This window comes from Malurus melanocephalus, unplaced genomic scaffold, assembly GCF_030028575.1.
Source record: "Malurus melanocephalus ecotype Western Australia unplaced genomic scaffold, MMel_1.1 scaffold_19, whole genome shotgun sequence".
Taxonomy (NCBI): domain Eukaryota; kingdom Metazoa; phylum Chordata; class Aves; order Passeriformes; family Maluridae; genus Malurus; species Malurus melanocephalus.
This window is the reverse complement of record NW_026623251.1, coordinates 2,798,386-2,816,303: the sequence shown is the minus strand read 5'-3', so window position 1 is coordinate 2,816,303 and position 17,918 is coordinate 2,798,386. Positions and strand designations below refer to the sequence as shown.

General features: G+C 38.7%; 1 protein-coding gene across 1 annotated transcript in view; it reads left to right on the top strand.

Moving 5' to 3' along the window:
- The window catches only part of LOC130588781 (protein ELYS-like), a 41,297-nt gene extending 33,659 nt beyond the window's left edge, over positions 1 to 7,638 (top strand). The window contains exons 30-34 of the mRNA XM_057389702.1: positions 544 to 695; positions 1,727 to 3,515; positions 4,252 to 4,385; positions 4,810 to 4,916; positions 5,417 to 7,638. Coding sequence (XP_057245685.1) covers positions 544 to 695; positions 1,727 to 3,515; positions 4,252 to 4,385; positions 4,810 to 4,916; positions 5,417 to 5,606 — 2,372 coding nt within the window. The 3' untranslated portion in view covers positions 5,607 to 7,638. The remainder of the gene's footprint in view (positions 1 to 543; positions 696 to 1,726; positions 3,516 to 4,251; positions 4,386 to 4,809; positions 4,917 to 5,416) is intronic.
- The last annotated feature ends 10,280 nt before the right edge of the window (positions 7,639 to 17,918 follow it).

Genomic DNA, 17,918 nt, shown 5'->3' with positions numbered 1-17,918 from the left:
AAGCCTTCCACAGCTGCTCTCACTCATTTTCCCTCGGTGGAAACTGGRGGAGAGAATCAGAGAGCTAAAGGTGGTAACTTGTGGTTTGAGATAAAGACATCTAAATAGGGAAAGCAAAAGTCTTGCATTCCCCATCTTTTATGCTGAATGTGATGCCATATGTTATGGGATGTCAGTTGGGGTCGGCTGTCCTGGCCRTGTCCCCTCCCATCTCTTTGTGCACCCCCAGCTCACTMACTGCCGGTGTGGTGTGAGAAGCAGAAAGCCTTGGCTCTGTGTGAGTGCTGTTCAACAGTAACTAAAACATCCCTGTGTTATCAGCACTGCCTTCAGCTCAAATCCAGAGTACAGCAGTGCCAGCTACTATGAAGAAATTTAACTATTCTGGCCAAAACCAGCATAATAGTTTTAGCTTTTGGAGAAAGACCCAATATATGTGGCAGGGTAAAGAACCATATTGTTGGCTCCCTATGTTACTTGCTTTAGCTTAAACTTCTGTTATTTATATAACAGTTAAGGTAAAATTATGTAAATCTTTTCTAGCTGTGATAAGTATCCTTGACAATGAGGATGTGATCCGTACTCAGTCTGAAAATCACCTTGAGGGCAAATGCGTGGTTTTACCTGAAGAATGTAACTCTGAAGCAGCTGAAGTCCCTGTTTCTAACAATCCTCCTAAAACTGAGGAAATCAATGTAAGTAAACTATTTTCTCTTTTTCTACAAMATAGAAAACAGTTTGCAAATTGAGGACAGGCCTATTTTGCTGACAATTATGAGGTACTCAAAAATATGTCAATTTCTTGAGCTGCTTAAAACAAGTTAAAACCTTATTGTTGTAAGAGCAGTTACGTTTTTCTCTTCTGCATTTTGTGCCCCTATAGCATGAATGGAACTTGTCAAGATTAGGTCTTTGAGAGCAAAAAAAAYAAATGCCTAAACTATTTTTTAAAATAGCTGTGCATTAACTTGGTTTACTTGAATTCAATTTTTTTTTTATTTGACTTTGTTTTGAAGACGATAAGAAAGTTACAGGAGTGCAGCTTCTTTGTACCAGGGACCATTTACAAATGACAAGATGTGGGAACCAAACTCACTTTCAGAATGATTTAGGTGCTTTGGTCCTTTATTATTTGTTCCTTCTTAACACTAACCGAATTCCCAGTAGTGAGCTCATTTTAGTGTCAAGATATTTCTTCATGAGATGGAGGTATTTAGAAACTACGTGTTACCTCATGCAGTCCAAGTGACTCCTTCAAGTGCAGTGTTGAGTTGTTGGATACGATACTTGGCCAGTCTGACTAATTGCTGCAGTCACAGCTATCATGGCTGGAGCTTTAAGCAATGGGGATCCAACGTTACCCTGTCAGATGCAGAGTGGGTCACYCTGGATGTGTAGCAGTGCAGAGGGCACTGYARTGTGATGTYACAGCTGGTTCTGTACACACSTTGTGTTGGAAAACTGCTCCCTGGCTATGGGCAGTGGCAAATTGTTARTTCTGGACAGAAATATCAGMAACAGAGCATGTGGCTGAACACAGGGACTGCTCTGATCTCTGTGCCTTAAACACAAATTGTCATCTGTAGGACAGAGTACCTTGTTTAACATTCAGGGGGGGATCTGAAAGGGAGAGCAGCTTTTCATTGTCCTCAGTTTCATCTAGATCCGTGTGTAATGAGTCTGTTTGATAGTGAATAAGGTTCTAACAGACATGTTTTAATTTTAGGTTATTGATGATACCTCAGAACCAGCACCTGAAACATCACCATACACTGAACTAGATCCATCAGGCAATCTTCATTATAACTATGAAAATATAGAGCAACAGTTTGCATGTGATTTGCSTGATAATAAAGAATGTGATGCAGCTGAAGGAGATGGAGACCTTTTTCTATCTCAGAGTAATTTTACCTTAGTTTTGGAAGGAGAAGAAGGGGAAGCAGAGATGGCCGACCCTACATCAGTWGATGCTTGTAAACCAGATGACACAGCAGCGGAAAAGCCTGTGACCAATTTAGGAAATACTGCAAGCCAGGAACATGTTACAAACTCAGTATCCACTGTAACTGGAGATCAGGAATCTCAAAATATTGCAGAGTCACTCCCATATGTGCCTGAACCTATTAAGGTTGCCATTGCTGAGAACTTACTGGATGTAATCAAAGACACAAGAAGTAAAGAATTTACATCTGAAGCTGTAGAACAATCTATTCATGAAACCATAGGTAAAAAGGTAACTAGATTCCAGAAGGCAAAAGCTCCCTTAACACCTGTACTAGAAGCAGTGGGAGAGGAGACCAGCAGACATCAGTATGGCGTTGCTCCTAGAACACGCACAAGAGGACAGCTGAGTAGAAGTCCAAGTGTTCTGTCAGCAGGTGCTCAGCAGCTGCTGAAGACAGACAGCCCAGCTTTGCTTGGACTGACTCCTCGGAGAAGTACCAGACGAGCAAGAGAAGCATCTGAGATTCCCAGTGTCCAGACAGGGGAGAATGCTCAAGAGGAGCAAATACCTGTGACACCTGTTACTCCTAGGAGAGGTAGGAAACCTAAAGTGTCTAATTTGGAAAAAACAGAAAGCAGCCATTCTGATGGACAAACCTTGTCTGACAGTATGCAGTCTGTAGCTGTTACTCCCAGAAGAGGATTAAGGAGAGCAAAAGAAGCTGCATCTGAACTCAAAGAAGAGGCTCATGAGGAAACGCCTCTTGCTGAGGGCAGCATTATTGCTTCTTCTGCTTCCAAACGGACTAAGGGAGGAAAAAGTTCAGATGGAAATCCAGAAACCGGCAGTACTGACACTGATCATAAGGTAAAAACAGCAGTCAGTCCCAGTAGAAGTGCAAGAAAATTGAAAAGCTTTAATTTGCAGTTTACTGAAGATACTGTCAAGGATCAAGAGGTGCAGCTTAGTGACCAGCTTCTTTTACCTGTGCCAGCTAAAAGAGGCAGAAGAAGAAAGATTAGTTCATCAGAAGTTTTGGAAAATTCTGATCTTGATCTGTCTAAATCATCACTTCCTCAAACAGAATTTAAACTTCCTGTCACACCTAGAAGAAGTGCTAGGAAGGCAGCACAAAATCTCTTGGCAGACCCAGCGGCTACCTCTACTCAGGAACATGTACATTCGGGTGGGAAATTAGAAGTCCTTGATACTCCTAAGAGAAGAAATAGAAGAATACCACATGAGAATCCAGAGAAAGTGGATACTCAGGAGCAAACACCTGCAGAGCCAAGTGAGGAGCCAGCCACACCCAGGACTATGGCAAGGACAGGGCGTCGGGGCAGGAAGAAGCGATCAATGTCTGAAGAGACCTCCCAAGGACCTGCTGGCAGTCCTTTGCTGCTTGAAGACATAAACCCATCAGGACATGATCAGCCATCAAGAGCTCTGACAGATCGTGTAACAAGAACCAGATTCCGTAGAACTGGCATCCATCAGAAACTGTCCGTTGAAGAAAATGAGGCTTTTCTTTTCTCTCCTCCTCTCACAAAGCTGACAAAGAAATTTGAAGGTAGGTGCACTAGATTTATGTGCAAAATAGGGCATATTCCTTGTCTTTAAACCACAGAAAACACACTGTGAAGATGGCTTTAAGTATCATAAAGAATGTAAACATGCCGAAGAAAGAATTTGCAAAGAGGCAGTAAATCTTTTGGCTGAACTATGTGTGACTGCCTGCTTAGTTCTGGTTGAAACAGATTATGAGGCTGATCTAAGCAGTGAAATGAAATTTAAGCCATATTTTTGTGAGGAGCTTAATTTGAATCAGATTTTGAAAACCTTGTGAATATATTACTGCCATCCCTTTACCCAGCAAAGAAATAAAGGATGTGTGCTTCCAAATCTCAGTTTTCAAGTTGAGATGAGCTGCACCTTGCAACAAACTATCCAGCTGTTTAATTATGTGATTATTTCTCATGAGTGTATACTTAGTCAATGAAATTAGTGTACACAGGAGTCTTAATTAGAGTATATGATGAATTTTTTTGAGATGYGTAAGGACTGTTGATGCCTCTGGGGTATACAATTTATGTTAGTGCAGGTAAATTCACTACATTGGCTTAGTTTTGTTTCACTATTTATGGTAAAAGAATGGATCCCAAGAGGAAGTTACTATAGAAAAATGCCTTTGCATGAAGTGTTTATAAAGCTGATTGGACTTCTTAATGTGCTCTTATTTATCAGCTATAATTTAATATTATTGTCCCTCATATATAATATATACTAACAATGCGTTGTCATTTTAGCTGGAAAAGCAGACCATCCTGTGCAGTTTAAGGATTTAGACCCGGAGTTGTCTTCTCAATTTGTCTTTTCACCCCCTCTTTTGAGGTCGAGGAGAAAAAATGTAGCTAACATTTCCCGAATTGTGAAAGAATCAGTAAGTAAAAACTCCGTTTTTGTCTCATGTTCTTGGTTCTTAGTTCCCTGCCATTCTTTGAGATCATACTTTGCAATGCTTTGCCTTTTTCATTGGAAGCACATCTAAAAAGAGCTTTAAATGAATGAGCTATAAAATGTATTGTTTTTCTACATGAAAACTAATTTAAAAAAACAGGTTTGAATCTAAGTCAAGAACTGATAAATACTGTTTTGCCTTTGACAAAAGGCACAGTGGCTTTCTTTAAACTTACTTGGTATTCTGCCTGTTAATTTCAAATTTGAACTTTTGGAATGGTAAAATAATTTGATGTGCAAAGTTTGATTTTGCAAACAAAGGGTACTTTATGCTTTTGGAAATAACTTTGCCATGATGTCTTTGTCATCTGTAGTTCATGAGTAACATTTTTGTTGCCTTAACATAGGAACCTCCAGCTAAAGAGGAAGAGGATACCAAATCCATAGAGTCTGAGGGAAAGCAAAAATTGAAGAGAGGTAGAACTCCAAAATCAAAAACGAAGAAAGCAAGCAAGTATGAAATAAGTTTTGAACAGTTATTTGCATCTCTTTATTGTGGTAGGGATTCAGCTGTTAAGCACGTAGCTCCTTCTTCGCTTGGCTGCASAGTTCTTTTCTAACTCTATCAGCCTGTCCAGCCTGCTGGTCTAATAGGCACCTTTTCCCCATTAAAAGGTTTGGTTTCCTAATGGAAACAAAGAGGAAGGGGATACAAAAGGGCAGGTGGATACTAATTGCAGTAGTGACATCGCAATGCTCTTACATTGTCTTATTCCACCTTACGAAACCACACTCCTACAGTTTAGTTTCTCATACAAGGCAGGAAGTGGCCAGACAACGAATAAAGGGAATGAAAACAAACCTTATTTGTGTATCTTTTTTGCCTCAATTCTATCTACAAAGWAGCCCATGCATTTTTCTTTGGCATTTATTGTGTGATTCCATGTTGTTTCTTCCCTCAATAAAATACTGTTGGTAATGAAAAATGGATTTGATGCCTATCCTTCTTTTCAGAACCACAAAAGAAGGTTCTTGGTCACCTCCACCAGTGGAAATAAAATTCATCTCTCCTTTTGGAAGTCCAGTGGATGGAACAAAAACCAAACAGAAAGAAACTACAGATGCAGCAGGGAAGACTCTAAGAAAGAACAAAAAAAGACTGTCTAATTTTCCAAAGCCAGTTGTGCGCCGGAAGATGCTGTAACTGTTTTTTAAGTTTATAATGTACACCACTGTAAAGTCATCAAAATTGTGTGAATTAGTAAAAAATAAGAAGAATCATCTAATTTGGAAGAGATAATTTATATAAATTATTGTAAAATTTCATAAAAAAATGGTCTTCAGTAAGTAACTCCATATGGAGTGTGATTTCCTCAGTCAGTGCAGTTTTCTATTTTATATTAAGACTTCATACATTTATATAATATGTAAATACAGCTTATTTTAGGAATGTTAAATAAAAATGTATACTTCACAATGTGCTTATTGTCTGATAGCTTTCTGAGGGAATATTGGGTTGAATGACCAGAATTGCTCAGAACTTTTAATATTGGTTTGTGGGAGTTACAGACTCTCAAAAGTGATTCCAAAAGCTTTTTAAAAATTTGTTTAGAATTCCTATAACAGGTAAACATTTTAAACACAGTAGTTTTCATTTTAGAAATTATGTTTGACCTTCTGGCTCAAATAATTGGACTTACAATAGAAACTGGTAATTCCTTACATTCACGGTTAAGTTGTACTGTATTGAAGTCAGAATGTAAACAATTGTGTTTTAAGCTGTGCAATATTTTTTTTTGTATTTGTCTTAAACTTTGGGAAAGCTGCTCTTCAGTTTRTAAAACCAGATCACACCTCAGACGTGTCATTATTTCTTGAGATTTGTTGTCAGCAAAAAGTTAACTGTAGAGATGGTGTGATGCTTACAATAGCATATCAAATTTAAAGGGATACTACCCAGRTACTTTGAAATTTGAGGCAAAATTATTTTCGTAATATGACTGCTATTATAATTGAAATACTTACTGTCTGTAAACATGCTTTGCAGTATTTGAAGCCTGCATATCACAGCACTGAAACCCTGATGGTAAAGCTAATATAACAGTCTGAAAAAGGTACAAAAATGTACCTTAGTTACAAACCGTATTTTTRAATAATTATTTCATTAACAGTCTTGGGTTAAGGAATATATGTCCCTATAAGTTTCAATTTGTATAAATAAAGTCACAAACCTATTCTTTTAAAAGCAGACATGGAAGTACTATTTTGATGTGCAGTCTTTTAGACAATGGATTATTTTTCTGTATGTTAATTTATATATGGATGCAACTTTGAAGACTACAGAATGGTGGAACCTGATATTAAACTTTTCAATTAGTAAAAACTGCTACAGTTATTTTAAACACAATTTTTTTATTAACTGATACCTTGTACATAGTGAATGAATGTCTTAATAACAGACTGACCTTGTGAAAGAAGATTGTTCTGGGGCCATGATTTTTTTATCGCAGAATAGGCCATTCTGGAGAAGCAATTGCATGCACTTGGATATTTTTCATGGGGGAGYATTCATGACTGAAGGAGAGATTAAAGAAATGTCAGATGTTTACAGTGTGAAAGTGACAGTTTGCTTGAGACTTTGCAGTCAAGTTAGTCATTCTTTGTGTATTTTGTACTTGAATGACAGTATAAATATGGCCAAAGACAAAAGGGGAGGGAAGTTCTGGCAATTTTTTCTTTATATTCGCGTTGCACAGAAGTGCAATGAATAGCTCAGAAAATGGGGTAAAAGGTCAAATTTTTAAAATTGGAATAGATGGCAAATCTGATTGTTTTGTATAGTGTGCAAGAGTATTGATAAAATACGCCTATTACTGTCAAATGGAATTGAGGGCTGAAATGCTAGTGAAGATTGCTTACAGGGTTTTAACACATATTTCATTTTTATGTATGTGTGTATTTTTTTGGTATAAAAATCAGTTAGAACAAATGAAAACAGCATTAGCTGTTTTTACTGATTTTTAACCTTTATTTRCAGCTCATTGAAATTATCCTCGTTTGGCTGTACTAAGGAAGAAAGCAAGCAATGGCAATAAAAGACAATTGGCATTAGATTTAATAATGTCCTAAAGGTTTGCAATTTTCTAGTAATTTTTTACTTAATTAAAACTCCCTTTATGTGTTAAAATGTTTACTATTTTTTTCCGTTTTTGTAACTTTGATTCAGTGCATAGTTCTCTAGAGCTGACCAGTTTGCCTGAGGAGCAGTTTGAAAAGGAGTGTGAGCATGATGTGTAACAAGGAGTGGGAGCTGAGAAATCTGAAGGACAGAGAAGGAAACTGAAACAAAACCAGACACTGTGACTTTTTGTTTGGAGCCCGAGGAAAGRAAGAAGCTGGTGAACAGTGTTAACGCACCAGCTCAAGAAGGGGTTTAAAATGAAATGGGGAAAATAGATTTTATGTGGGTGCTTTTTGTGTAGGCTTGCTACAAGTACGTGAAGGATGTAGAAAAGACGATTTGCAGGTGTTGGGTTATGTATCTGAGAGAACTGTCGTGCTAGAGAAGGGCAGGAGGGTCCTGTGAGAGAAAGGTGGGATGCATTGTGGTGTGGATGGAGGCTGTAAGGGCAATTTTCTTAAAACAAGATGGGAATTTCAAAGGAACTACAGCTCGTCACATAGAGAAATAAATAGAACATTCTGAAGCTTTTCTGTAGGAAAGTAATTGCTTGGAGTGTATGTTTTTGTCCCCTAAAGAAATGCTAGAATTCCTTAATAGTGTATTAATGTATCTGCTTTAATCCAGTGTGAGATGGATTAAAAGCTGAAGCCGGATGGGGCATCTGTAGCTTTGGGGATATAACCCCAGAGAAAACTCCACTGGGAGRTTGACTGCCTTGGGTCAGCAGAATCTTACCTTTCAGAAAGAATAAAAATGGGCATAATGGCAGATTTTATTTCCAGGAAACATAGAAGAYACTAATGACAGGAGTAGGAATAACATTAAGGGCTGTTGCTAGAAGGTATTGAAAGGAATGAGAAGGGAGTGTCTACAAATAGACTAACTCTGGGGGTAAGATAAGGCTGATACTAGGAAATAGAAGGAAACAATGAGAAAAATTTCCATAAGAATTCCTTTGATTGACTTATCCGAGACTATGTTAACAGACGACAACAGCAGAGACACAGAAATGTATATTGAAAGGGGGCAATGTATGATAGAAGGTTTCATTAAGCAGTTCATAAAGCCTGTACCTCTCAACTACCTCAGCCAATGCAGAAAGAGAGAACTTAGGATAAAAAGAGGCTGTGTCCTCTCTGAATTTGAGAGAGCCCATAGAAAATGTCCATGATCTCTTATTTTTACACATAATCCTCCAGTGCTTGTAGGTTAGTTTTCCTGACAAGATGGGGACTCGTCCGGGATCTTTCCACCGGCCGGGGGCGGCGGGCAGCAAGTGGAGCTGAAGGCGCGCCTCACCCAGTTTTGGTGATCAGCTGCTCTTGGTGGCGGCTGGCACCGGGCGATTGGTTGGGTTCCCGAGACTGTCCAGGAGACAGACGAGTGGCGGACCGGGGGTTCCGTGAAGAGTCCGCAGGGAAGGACCACTGAAAACCTCACCAGTGAGGAAATGGGACCTTCGGGGAGTAAACCTGGGAGGGCACCCAAGGAGGGTAGCACAGGTAAACCTGGGAAAGCACCCAAGGAAAGAAGCACAAGTAAAACAAGACACCCAAAGAAAGTAGCACAGGTAAACCTGAGGAGACACCTAAAGGTTGTAGCACAGGTAAACCTAAGAAGACACCTATGGAGAGTTGAAAAAGTAAAGCTGAGAAGAGGCCCTGGCAAAAGAGATGACAATCCCAAAACATCTCTAAAGAGTACCTTGAAAAAATATCAAGTTAGTTTGCACATTCTCCCAAGGACATGGACACCMWAGGGRGAGTYGAGAAGGGGTYTTGACAATCCATGCTCAGGGGGGCAATAAGAGGAGTACAAAGGAAGGTAGTCAAGACAAAGAGCGGAAAGACCGAGCACGGAAGTGCCGGACCGAGAGCACGGGCTGGGGTTCTGTGGGGAGGCRCTGGGTCGGGCCGGGACTGTGAGTGAGCTGCGGGCTCAGTGCCGGGCAGTCCCTGACTCTACGACCCGGCCCGGGCAGGGGCAGCAGTGSCCTCCAATCTCCAKGAGGCTGCGGGACGCTCCGGCCGCCTGTGGTGCTGCCGGCTGTGCCCACTGAGAGCGCCGGGGAGGGCTGCGTTTAGATACTGCGAAAGGAATATCTGGGACATGCAAACTGCATAGAAAAATCAGGATTTTCTTTTAAAGATTTTGTTAAGTCACTAGAGAAACAAGTAATTTTAATCTGTGTGAGAAGGGGTAAGGAAAAAGTGATAGCAGAGTTATTACAACCCCAGAAGAGTAAACTGCAGGACGCAAAGAGGCACCTGAGAGGGAAGGGACGAAGTCAGCCGCAAAGATGTAGCAAAGGCATTCCCTCCTCGGCAGGGGAGAGCAAACTCAAACAGCGGCTAAGAAGAAATCTGTGTGCTCTCTGTGGGACGGTGAGACACTAGAAGCAAGAATGTCCGCAAAAACAGTGAGATCCTAAAGAAGAAGAAATCCAGAGGATAATGGAGATGGATTGTTAGGGGTGTCAGAAGATCCCATTATACCAAGAACCCACCACACAAAAACTCTTGATAACTTTTAAAGTTAATCTGGATCAGGAAGAGCTGTGTTTCCTAGTAGACATGGGAGCCTCTYGATCCACTTTGAATTTTATCCCTAAGGGGGGAAAATTGTCAAAAATATCTTTAATTATTTAAAGAGTGAGTAAAAAAGACGAATGAATGTGCTTTATCCAATCACTATTAGTATACGTAAAAGATAAGTTTAAAATGCATAAAATCCTGTTAGTTCCTAATTGGGATTATAATTTACTAGAAAAAAAATTAATAGCTAAAGTAAAAATGCAAATATAAAAAAATGATACAAAAGCTAACACTAAAGTGTTTTATAAATTCAAGTCCTTAAAGAGTTCGACTCCCCTCTATTGTTTTGAAAATTTCAAGTTCTCTCTATAGTATTTTAAAAGATTCAATTCTTCTCTCTAATGTTTTATAAAGTTAAAGTCCCCTTTGTACTGTTACATAAAAGCGCTGAGTTCAATTCTCAACTATAAAAAAAMCAAATTTTAATCCTGCAAAATATACTATGCATGTTTTTAAGCAGAATTTGCTCAAGTGCTTTCGAATTTTTTCTAAGAATTTATGTGTGCATTGTACACAAATTACCTGTATGTGTGTAATAACTTATATTTCAACAACACATAAAATCAATGCAAAAACACCCATGAAATAGAAGTMATTTACTAAAAGAGTGTTAAAACATAACTTTAAAGTATCTACTTAGTTCTAATATGTGCTATTGAGTRCCATTTTAGAAATTCTTTTGTATGTGTGTAGATATAACTGCCCAAGAACTACTGTTCCAAGCAGCCAGGAGCGCAGTCTTAGAAATGGAAATGAATGCTACTAAGGGGAAARGTGTAGGCATGTGTGTGCCTCAACCCCAAACTGTGCCTATTTACAAAGACATTGCAAAATAAAAAACTTTCCAAAGCGGGGAGGAGGAACTAGCAGAAATTCATCCCTCTCCCCTCTTCAACATGTGTTAAGTGTATCTACACAAACATGAGAAAGAACAACTCAAGCCAAAAAACAAGAAAGRGTAGTTAGAAAAGCTACTGTAAAAGTACTTAATTTTCTTGCTGGAGTGGGGCTTAAAATCTAGAAAGCAATGCAGTTAAATTTGGCACACAAAGAAAATTAAAATTGCTATTGCCCCAAACAAAGAAGAAGTTACGGCAGTTTTAAAGAGTAGTGAAGTACTGCAAAACATAAATTAAAAATTTTTCTGTTGTGGCCAGAAGACAATCCTAAATGTTGTAATATAGATGCCAGGAAAAAAGCAAAGGTTTAAAAAATTAAAAGACAAATTAGTTAATRCCCCAATCTTAGCTCTTCCAGACTAAAAAAAACCAAAAAACTTAAACCATTTGTAAATGTTAAACAAAGCCATGCTAAAAAAATTCTAGTACCAAAGCATAAAAAACCACAATAACATGTTGCTTATTTTTCTAAGTTATTAAATCCAGTAGCCAAAAGCTAGCCKCATTATCTGCAGAATTGTACAGCCACAGCATTAATAGTGACTAAAGCCYGAAAACTAACAAAAAAAAGATATCTAATGTTAAATTTTCACATTAAAATAAAACTTTATAAACCAAAAAAGCCTCTAAGTAAATAATCAGTACTCACTTTTTGCAGTATAAAACTTATTTAATAAAAGAAAAAAAATTGGAATTGAAAAGTAAAAAAAAAGTTTAACCCAGCCTCCTATTTAAATAACCCTGAAAAAAAGAGCCAGAAAAAGCCCCATAACTACACTTAAGTAAAAGATCTCCAGACCTAAGCTGGAGAAAAATTGTAAGATGCTCCCTAACCTGAGGAAGAAAAAGTGTTTATTGATGAGTCTTCAAGAGTGATTAAAAAAAAGCAATTCACAAAATACCTATCACTTTAAAAAAAGATGAAAAAAAAGTTACTGCCCACCTAGTCAGCTCAGACAGAAGAGCTGTATGCGSTTGTAAGAGCATGTGAATTATATCAAGACAAAATAGTATTTTTCCTGATTCTAAATATGCATATGGGGTGATACATGCATTTAGAAAATTATAAAAAAAATTACTAATCTGCAAAGAAAAAAAAGGTTAGCTCTTGAGAGCGTAATTTCTCACCTATTAAAAGTAGTAAATTTTACCCAAAAAATAGCAATAATATGCATTAAGAAACCCCAGGCAGTGTACTCAAAAAATCAGTAAGTAACCACCTAACTGACAAAGAGAGTCAAAAARTGCACTGCTGCCAGAAATCTCTACAAAAAATAGCAAACAGTAAATACCAAAAGCTCTAACCTTACAAATATTAAAACAACTCCATAAAAAGAATCATTAAAGCTCTCAAAGTTTAGCAGAAGCCTTCCCAAAATATATGTTGCTGTGAGTCTTTTTACTCCAGCACAGCAAGCTATTAAAAGGTGTTTAATTTGTGCTAAAACCAGTAATAAAGTTGCAAAAAAACTGCCAGGGGAGGGAAGCCTTAAGCTACAGTCCCTTTCATCAAATTTGTCTCAAGTAAAAAAGTTAAAATATCTTCTAGCAATAGTATATCAGCTAACAAAAAAGCCCAAAACATTTCCAACTGCTTCAGCAACTACAAGATTACTTGTTAAAATATTTCTAAAACAAGTAATTCCAAAATATAGAAAATGTGAAAGCAATAGACTCAGATAAAGAAACACAGTTTACAAAAAAATTCTTCAAAAAARTCATGGCTGTTTTAAGCTTCCAGTAGAGCTTCCATACTCCCTAACATCCCCAGAGTTCAGGCCAAATATAAAAAATGAATAGAAAAATTTAAAAAAACCTCTTAAAATTAGTAATAAAAACWAAAATGCCATAAAGACAGCTTTTGCCACTGGCTTTAGCAAAAATAAAAGCCAGGCCCCAAAATAATACTCACTTATTTCCCTTTAAATTAATGTTTAAAAWTCCTTACCCTTGTAATTCTCAGCCTAGTAAAAAAAGACTGAGATAACTGATATATATTTAAGACAATATGTAGCCAAGATACTGTCTCTTATAAAATCTCTTCAACAGAAAACTCAGTTGACACAAACCCTACCTTTAGACTTTACTGTTCACAACATCCAACCAAAAAACTAAGTCCTAATTAAGTAGAAAAAAAAGCACCACTAGTAACAAAGTAGCGAAAACCTTTTCAAGTATCACTAACCACAAAAACAGCCGTCAAGACAGCTAAACACGAGTAAACCATCACACTCCAGTCAAAATTTCTAAAGCCTCAGAGATCTAAACATCTCAACTAAAAAAAAAAAAAAAAGAAGTCAGAACTAACACTCTGCAAAAGCAAATTAAAGCAGCAGCCAAAGTATCGACATCGAGAAAAGCCCTGTGCCTACCCACAGACTGCTGAAATTGTCTGTGTAGGCATCCCTCCTTTCAGGTCTCCAGTCACTAACAAGACTAATACTTGCTGGGTTTTGTTAAGTTGTTTCTGTGCTTTCATTTGCCACAAGTCGTGCACAAGATAACGTGAAAATTAAATTAAGTAATTAAATTGCACCATTAAAATGTTTTTCTTAATAATCTTACCTTTATATTATCAATTAAGTTTAAGCCAAAAGTAAAGAAAAAAAAATATTAACCCTAARGAAGAAAGTAACAAAAACCTTGTATTAAATATGCAAAAAGCAAAAAAAATCTAAAAATGAGTAACCAGCGCAGTCAAACCTGAATAAGTTACCTAGTTAACTATAAACTAAACAAATGCTTCTTTTCCTCCTATGTGCTATAGCAACTCTAATTTTTTTACCATGCATAATCSCTTGCCTAGTACAGCTCATTCAGCATATAATCAAAAAGATGCAAATAGTAGCCATGCATACTAATCCAGATATAATTATAAAAAGTCAAAAAATCTTGTCACTACAAATAATCACGAAAAAAGAACTCCCCCAAAAAATCAAGTCAGTAATAACTAAAGTTTGTAAAAACAATTATTAACAAAATAAAAAGAAAAAAAAAAGATTGAAAGGAATGAGAAGGGAGTGTCTTTGCAAACAGACTGACTCTGGGGGTAAGATAAGGCTGATACTAGGATATGGAAGGAAACAATGAGAAAAATTTCCATAAGAATTCCTTTAATTGACTTATCCCAGACTATGTTAATAGACTACAACAGCAGAGACACAGAAATGTATATTGAAAGAAGGCAATGTATGATAAAAAGGAAAGTTTCATTAAGGGTTTCAGAAAGCCTGTACCTCTCAAATATCTCAGCCAATGGAGAAAGAAAGAGAAAACTGAAACCAAAAAATTAGGAGAAAAAGAGGCTGCATCCTCTATGAATTTGAGAGACCCCACAGAAAATGCCCATGACCTCTCCCTTTATTCATGAATAAAGTTGCAAGACTCCTTTGCCTCCCTTTTTAGACATAAACCTCTCATGCTTGTAGATTAATTTTCCTGACAGTATTTTGTGAAGAAAAGGAATGCTACAGTAGAAACAGTTTCCTTGATRTACCTCACAGAATTAACTCAAATATTCCTAAGACTTTTTGTTTCTTCAAATATTTATAATCTAATGCTGGTGAAGGTATTCATTCCAGGTGATTAACACAAATGAGAGTTAAACTGTTTTACTTTTGATAGCCATTCGATGCTTGAAGCACTAATTGATTCACATTGGCTTTGTTTGCCTTAATATTTGTACATGTCCAGTGTGCAAACAAGGGCACAGATAACTATTTTAATTCCCCATCAGAACTTCCTGTCATGGAAGACTACTCTCAGAGTTGTCAGTGCAATAAATTTATTTGCTGCAATTTCATGACTTCCCATGTAAATAATAAATAGCAAAATTGTTGATTTCTGGTGGGGTAAAAAAGCTGCAGGTAGAAATCAATCCATAAGTTCTCATGAGTAGTTAGGCAATGCTTGCAAGTAGTCTAGGCCAATCTGAAAATACTAAAGTAATAGAATTTTAGCTAATATGATGTCTGTTTCTTTTGTTTTTACTTTTGTCTTCTGTACAAGCTTCTGGGTTTCCATTCCAGGAATGTTTTTCTCACCAAAGTAGCCAAGATCATGAGTCTCTTTGATATGCTTGYGGATAAACGTTCTGTGGTTCCTGTTGAATTAAGCTGTTCCTAAAATAAATTGCATTTTCCAGCTCTGGGCTCTGTGGATGACCAGTATGTGAGGTAGAGGGAAAAATGCAAGTTATCGTTACTGATGTGTCCTTTCAGCTCAGTTACTCCTTGCCGGTGTCATGACTCAAGTGCAGGCTCATCCCACAGCAGTCATTGATGTGCTGTGCATTGCTGTAGAACTTGGTTTAAGCCTGAACTGTGACATGAATTAATAGTGTACGACTGCTTGCTTGTATTTTGATACTGCAACTGGGATTTTAATAACAGTGAGAGAAGGATGCAGGAGGTGGGTGAGTGATTTCTGTGAAAACCAGCATCACAAGCATATATGACCCCAGGAGTYCAGGGTACAGGAAGACCTTTGCTTTTGATCTGACCTGTTGTGGCTTCTGCCCATGGTGTCTTCCTTAAAGGACAAGAACGATATGCTCATCTCAGCAGGACCCAACTGTTACATGGGTCAGGTAAAAGTTTATTCAGAGAAGCACCTAAAGTCGGTTTTCTCTAACACACTGTGGTAGCCTGGTCAGGTTTTTTTTTCTCTCTCCTTATTAACATTCACCTAAGTGTAACACAAATGTCTGCTGTCTATTGGTTTGAAGTGTTACATAGTGTTACCTATATCTCTCTCATTCTGGAACTCAGTGCTGCTTTCAAGCCCATTTATAAATCTTGATTCTTAATTTAAACTGTTAGTGGGGGCAGATCTGAGCTTGCCCTGGACAGCAAAGCTTGCACACCTATGAAGAGGATGCATTTGGTTGCTTTTTTRGAGAGGGATCCTGTGTGGTCTTGGGCAAGGTGTGCTGGAGGACGCCTGGCCAGGCTATAATGCAGCTCTGCTGGTGTAGAGTCAGATCAGCCCAGAGAATGGCTACTTGATGATCAGTTATGGTGCAAGCAGAGGCCTGGYGCCTTTTGTGTGCAAAGAGCTCATCAAAATCACCTGACACTGGAAAAAACAAGCAGTACCTTGTGGGATTAGCACAGTGTCATTTATCTCCAAGTCCTTTCCACTTTGTACTATAAAAGGCTCAAATTGGCAGAAATAGTTGTTCTGTGTAATCAGTTTCGAAAAGTACAAGACACAGTGACTCCTAGAAAATAGTGTTGAATAAAATGTGGATGTGTTTGTTAGAGCTAGATTTACAGATAAACCTTAAAATAATTTGTCAAAGGTGTAGTTAATTGATTTTGATAATTGATCACTAACAGAATTAAAAATTAGGTTTTAGTAACCCTGTTTTTAAACAACTGTTAAAACAATGATCTTTAATCTCCTTTATGCTTCCTAAATTCACTCTTGAACAGGGTGTTCATGAGAGTTTTTCCAGCACCTGAGTAAAGAAAATGGATGCTTTTCTCTATGTACCTTTATAGGGCAGAGAAGCTTCATTGTGCCACATCTCTTCTATGCACAAGGAAGGATGTTTTTAGCCTTAGTACAGCTTCTGTTGCTTCTGGATCCTCCTGCTCTGTCACCATCCTTCCGTGCTTGTGGTCCAGCAGATTCTAGCACAACAATGAAAACACACTCCTTCCCATCTCACTTGCCATTAGCAACATGGAAAAAAAAAAGTTTATTTAAGTTAGTGAATTTATTATTGCAGAGATTAACATTTGATGTCAATGTCTGCCCAGGTAGTGACAGGATGCTACAAGTGTGCTAACCCAGGGCATCTTCCTTCCTTCCCCAGGAGCCTGCCCTGGTGCATTCCATACCTTGGGAGTGCTTCTGCCCCAGACCCAGGGATGTGGCTGCTGCTTTCCCCATGGCAGGTTCATCCACTAGTGATACTGAACACGCACCATGCACATGCATGACAAGAGCACGTGTGGCTCTGCAGGCTGCTGGAGACAGGCCTGTGCCCTTAACCCCTCCCAAGTGCTAAGGTAACTCTCCAAAATCCCCCTCCCTTGTCTGTAGGTTCCCACCCAATGTTTACAGAGCCCTAGAAAATCAGCACAGCTTTATGCCTGGCACTTGTCTTGGCGCCTACTTTGGGATGCCTCCCAGATAGGTTTTCCTCCTATTTACTGGCTAGCYCACCTGAAGTCTGCTAGCCATTTACACATGTGCACATCTGGCTAGGGAAAAATACAACCATCCTTAGACACGCGTGCTCTGTAATTGTGGTCTCCAACCCAGCTTCTGGCACTGACACCATCACTGTCCCCCTTGCTGACGCTGCAGGCATGGACCAATGTCACCTGAGAACTGACTTTGGCTGATAACACTCACACAATGACGCGTGGTCCCACCACAGCGACTGGCACTGGGGCCCTTGTATGATCTGAGYGCCATWATGTAGCACATGCTCTCACACASAATCACACAAGAAGATGAGTTGCCAGGGACCCAAAATGTTCGACCGGTCCACCTCATGGCTCTTTGCCAGGCACATCCCAAGARTCACAYCCTGTGCCYRAGAKAATTGTCCAAAWGCTTCTTGRACTCWGTCAGGCTGCTGCTGTGACCACTGCCCTGGGGAGCCTGTTCCAGTGCCCAWWCACCCTCTRTGTGAAGAACMTTTTCCTGATATCCACCCTAAACCTCCCCTGACAAAGCTTCAGGCCTTTCCCTCAGGTTCTGTCACTGATCACCACAAGGATCAGTGTCTGCCCTCCCCCTTCCCCTCACAAGCAAGCTGTAACTGCAGTGAGGTCTCCCCTCAGTCTCCTCCAGGCTGAACAGACCCAGTGCCCTCAGCCATT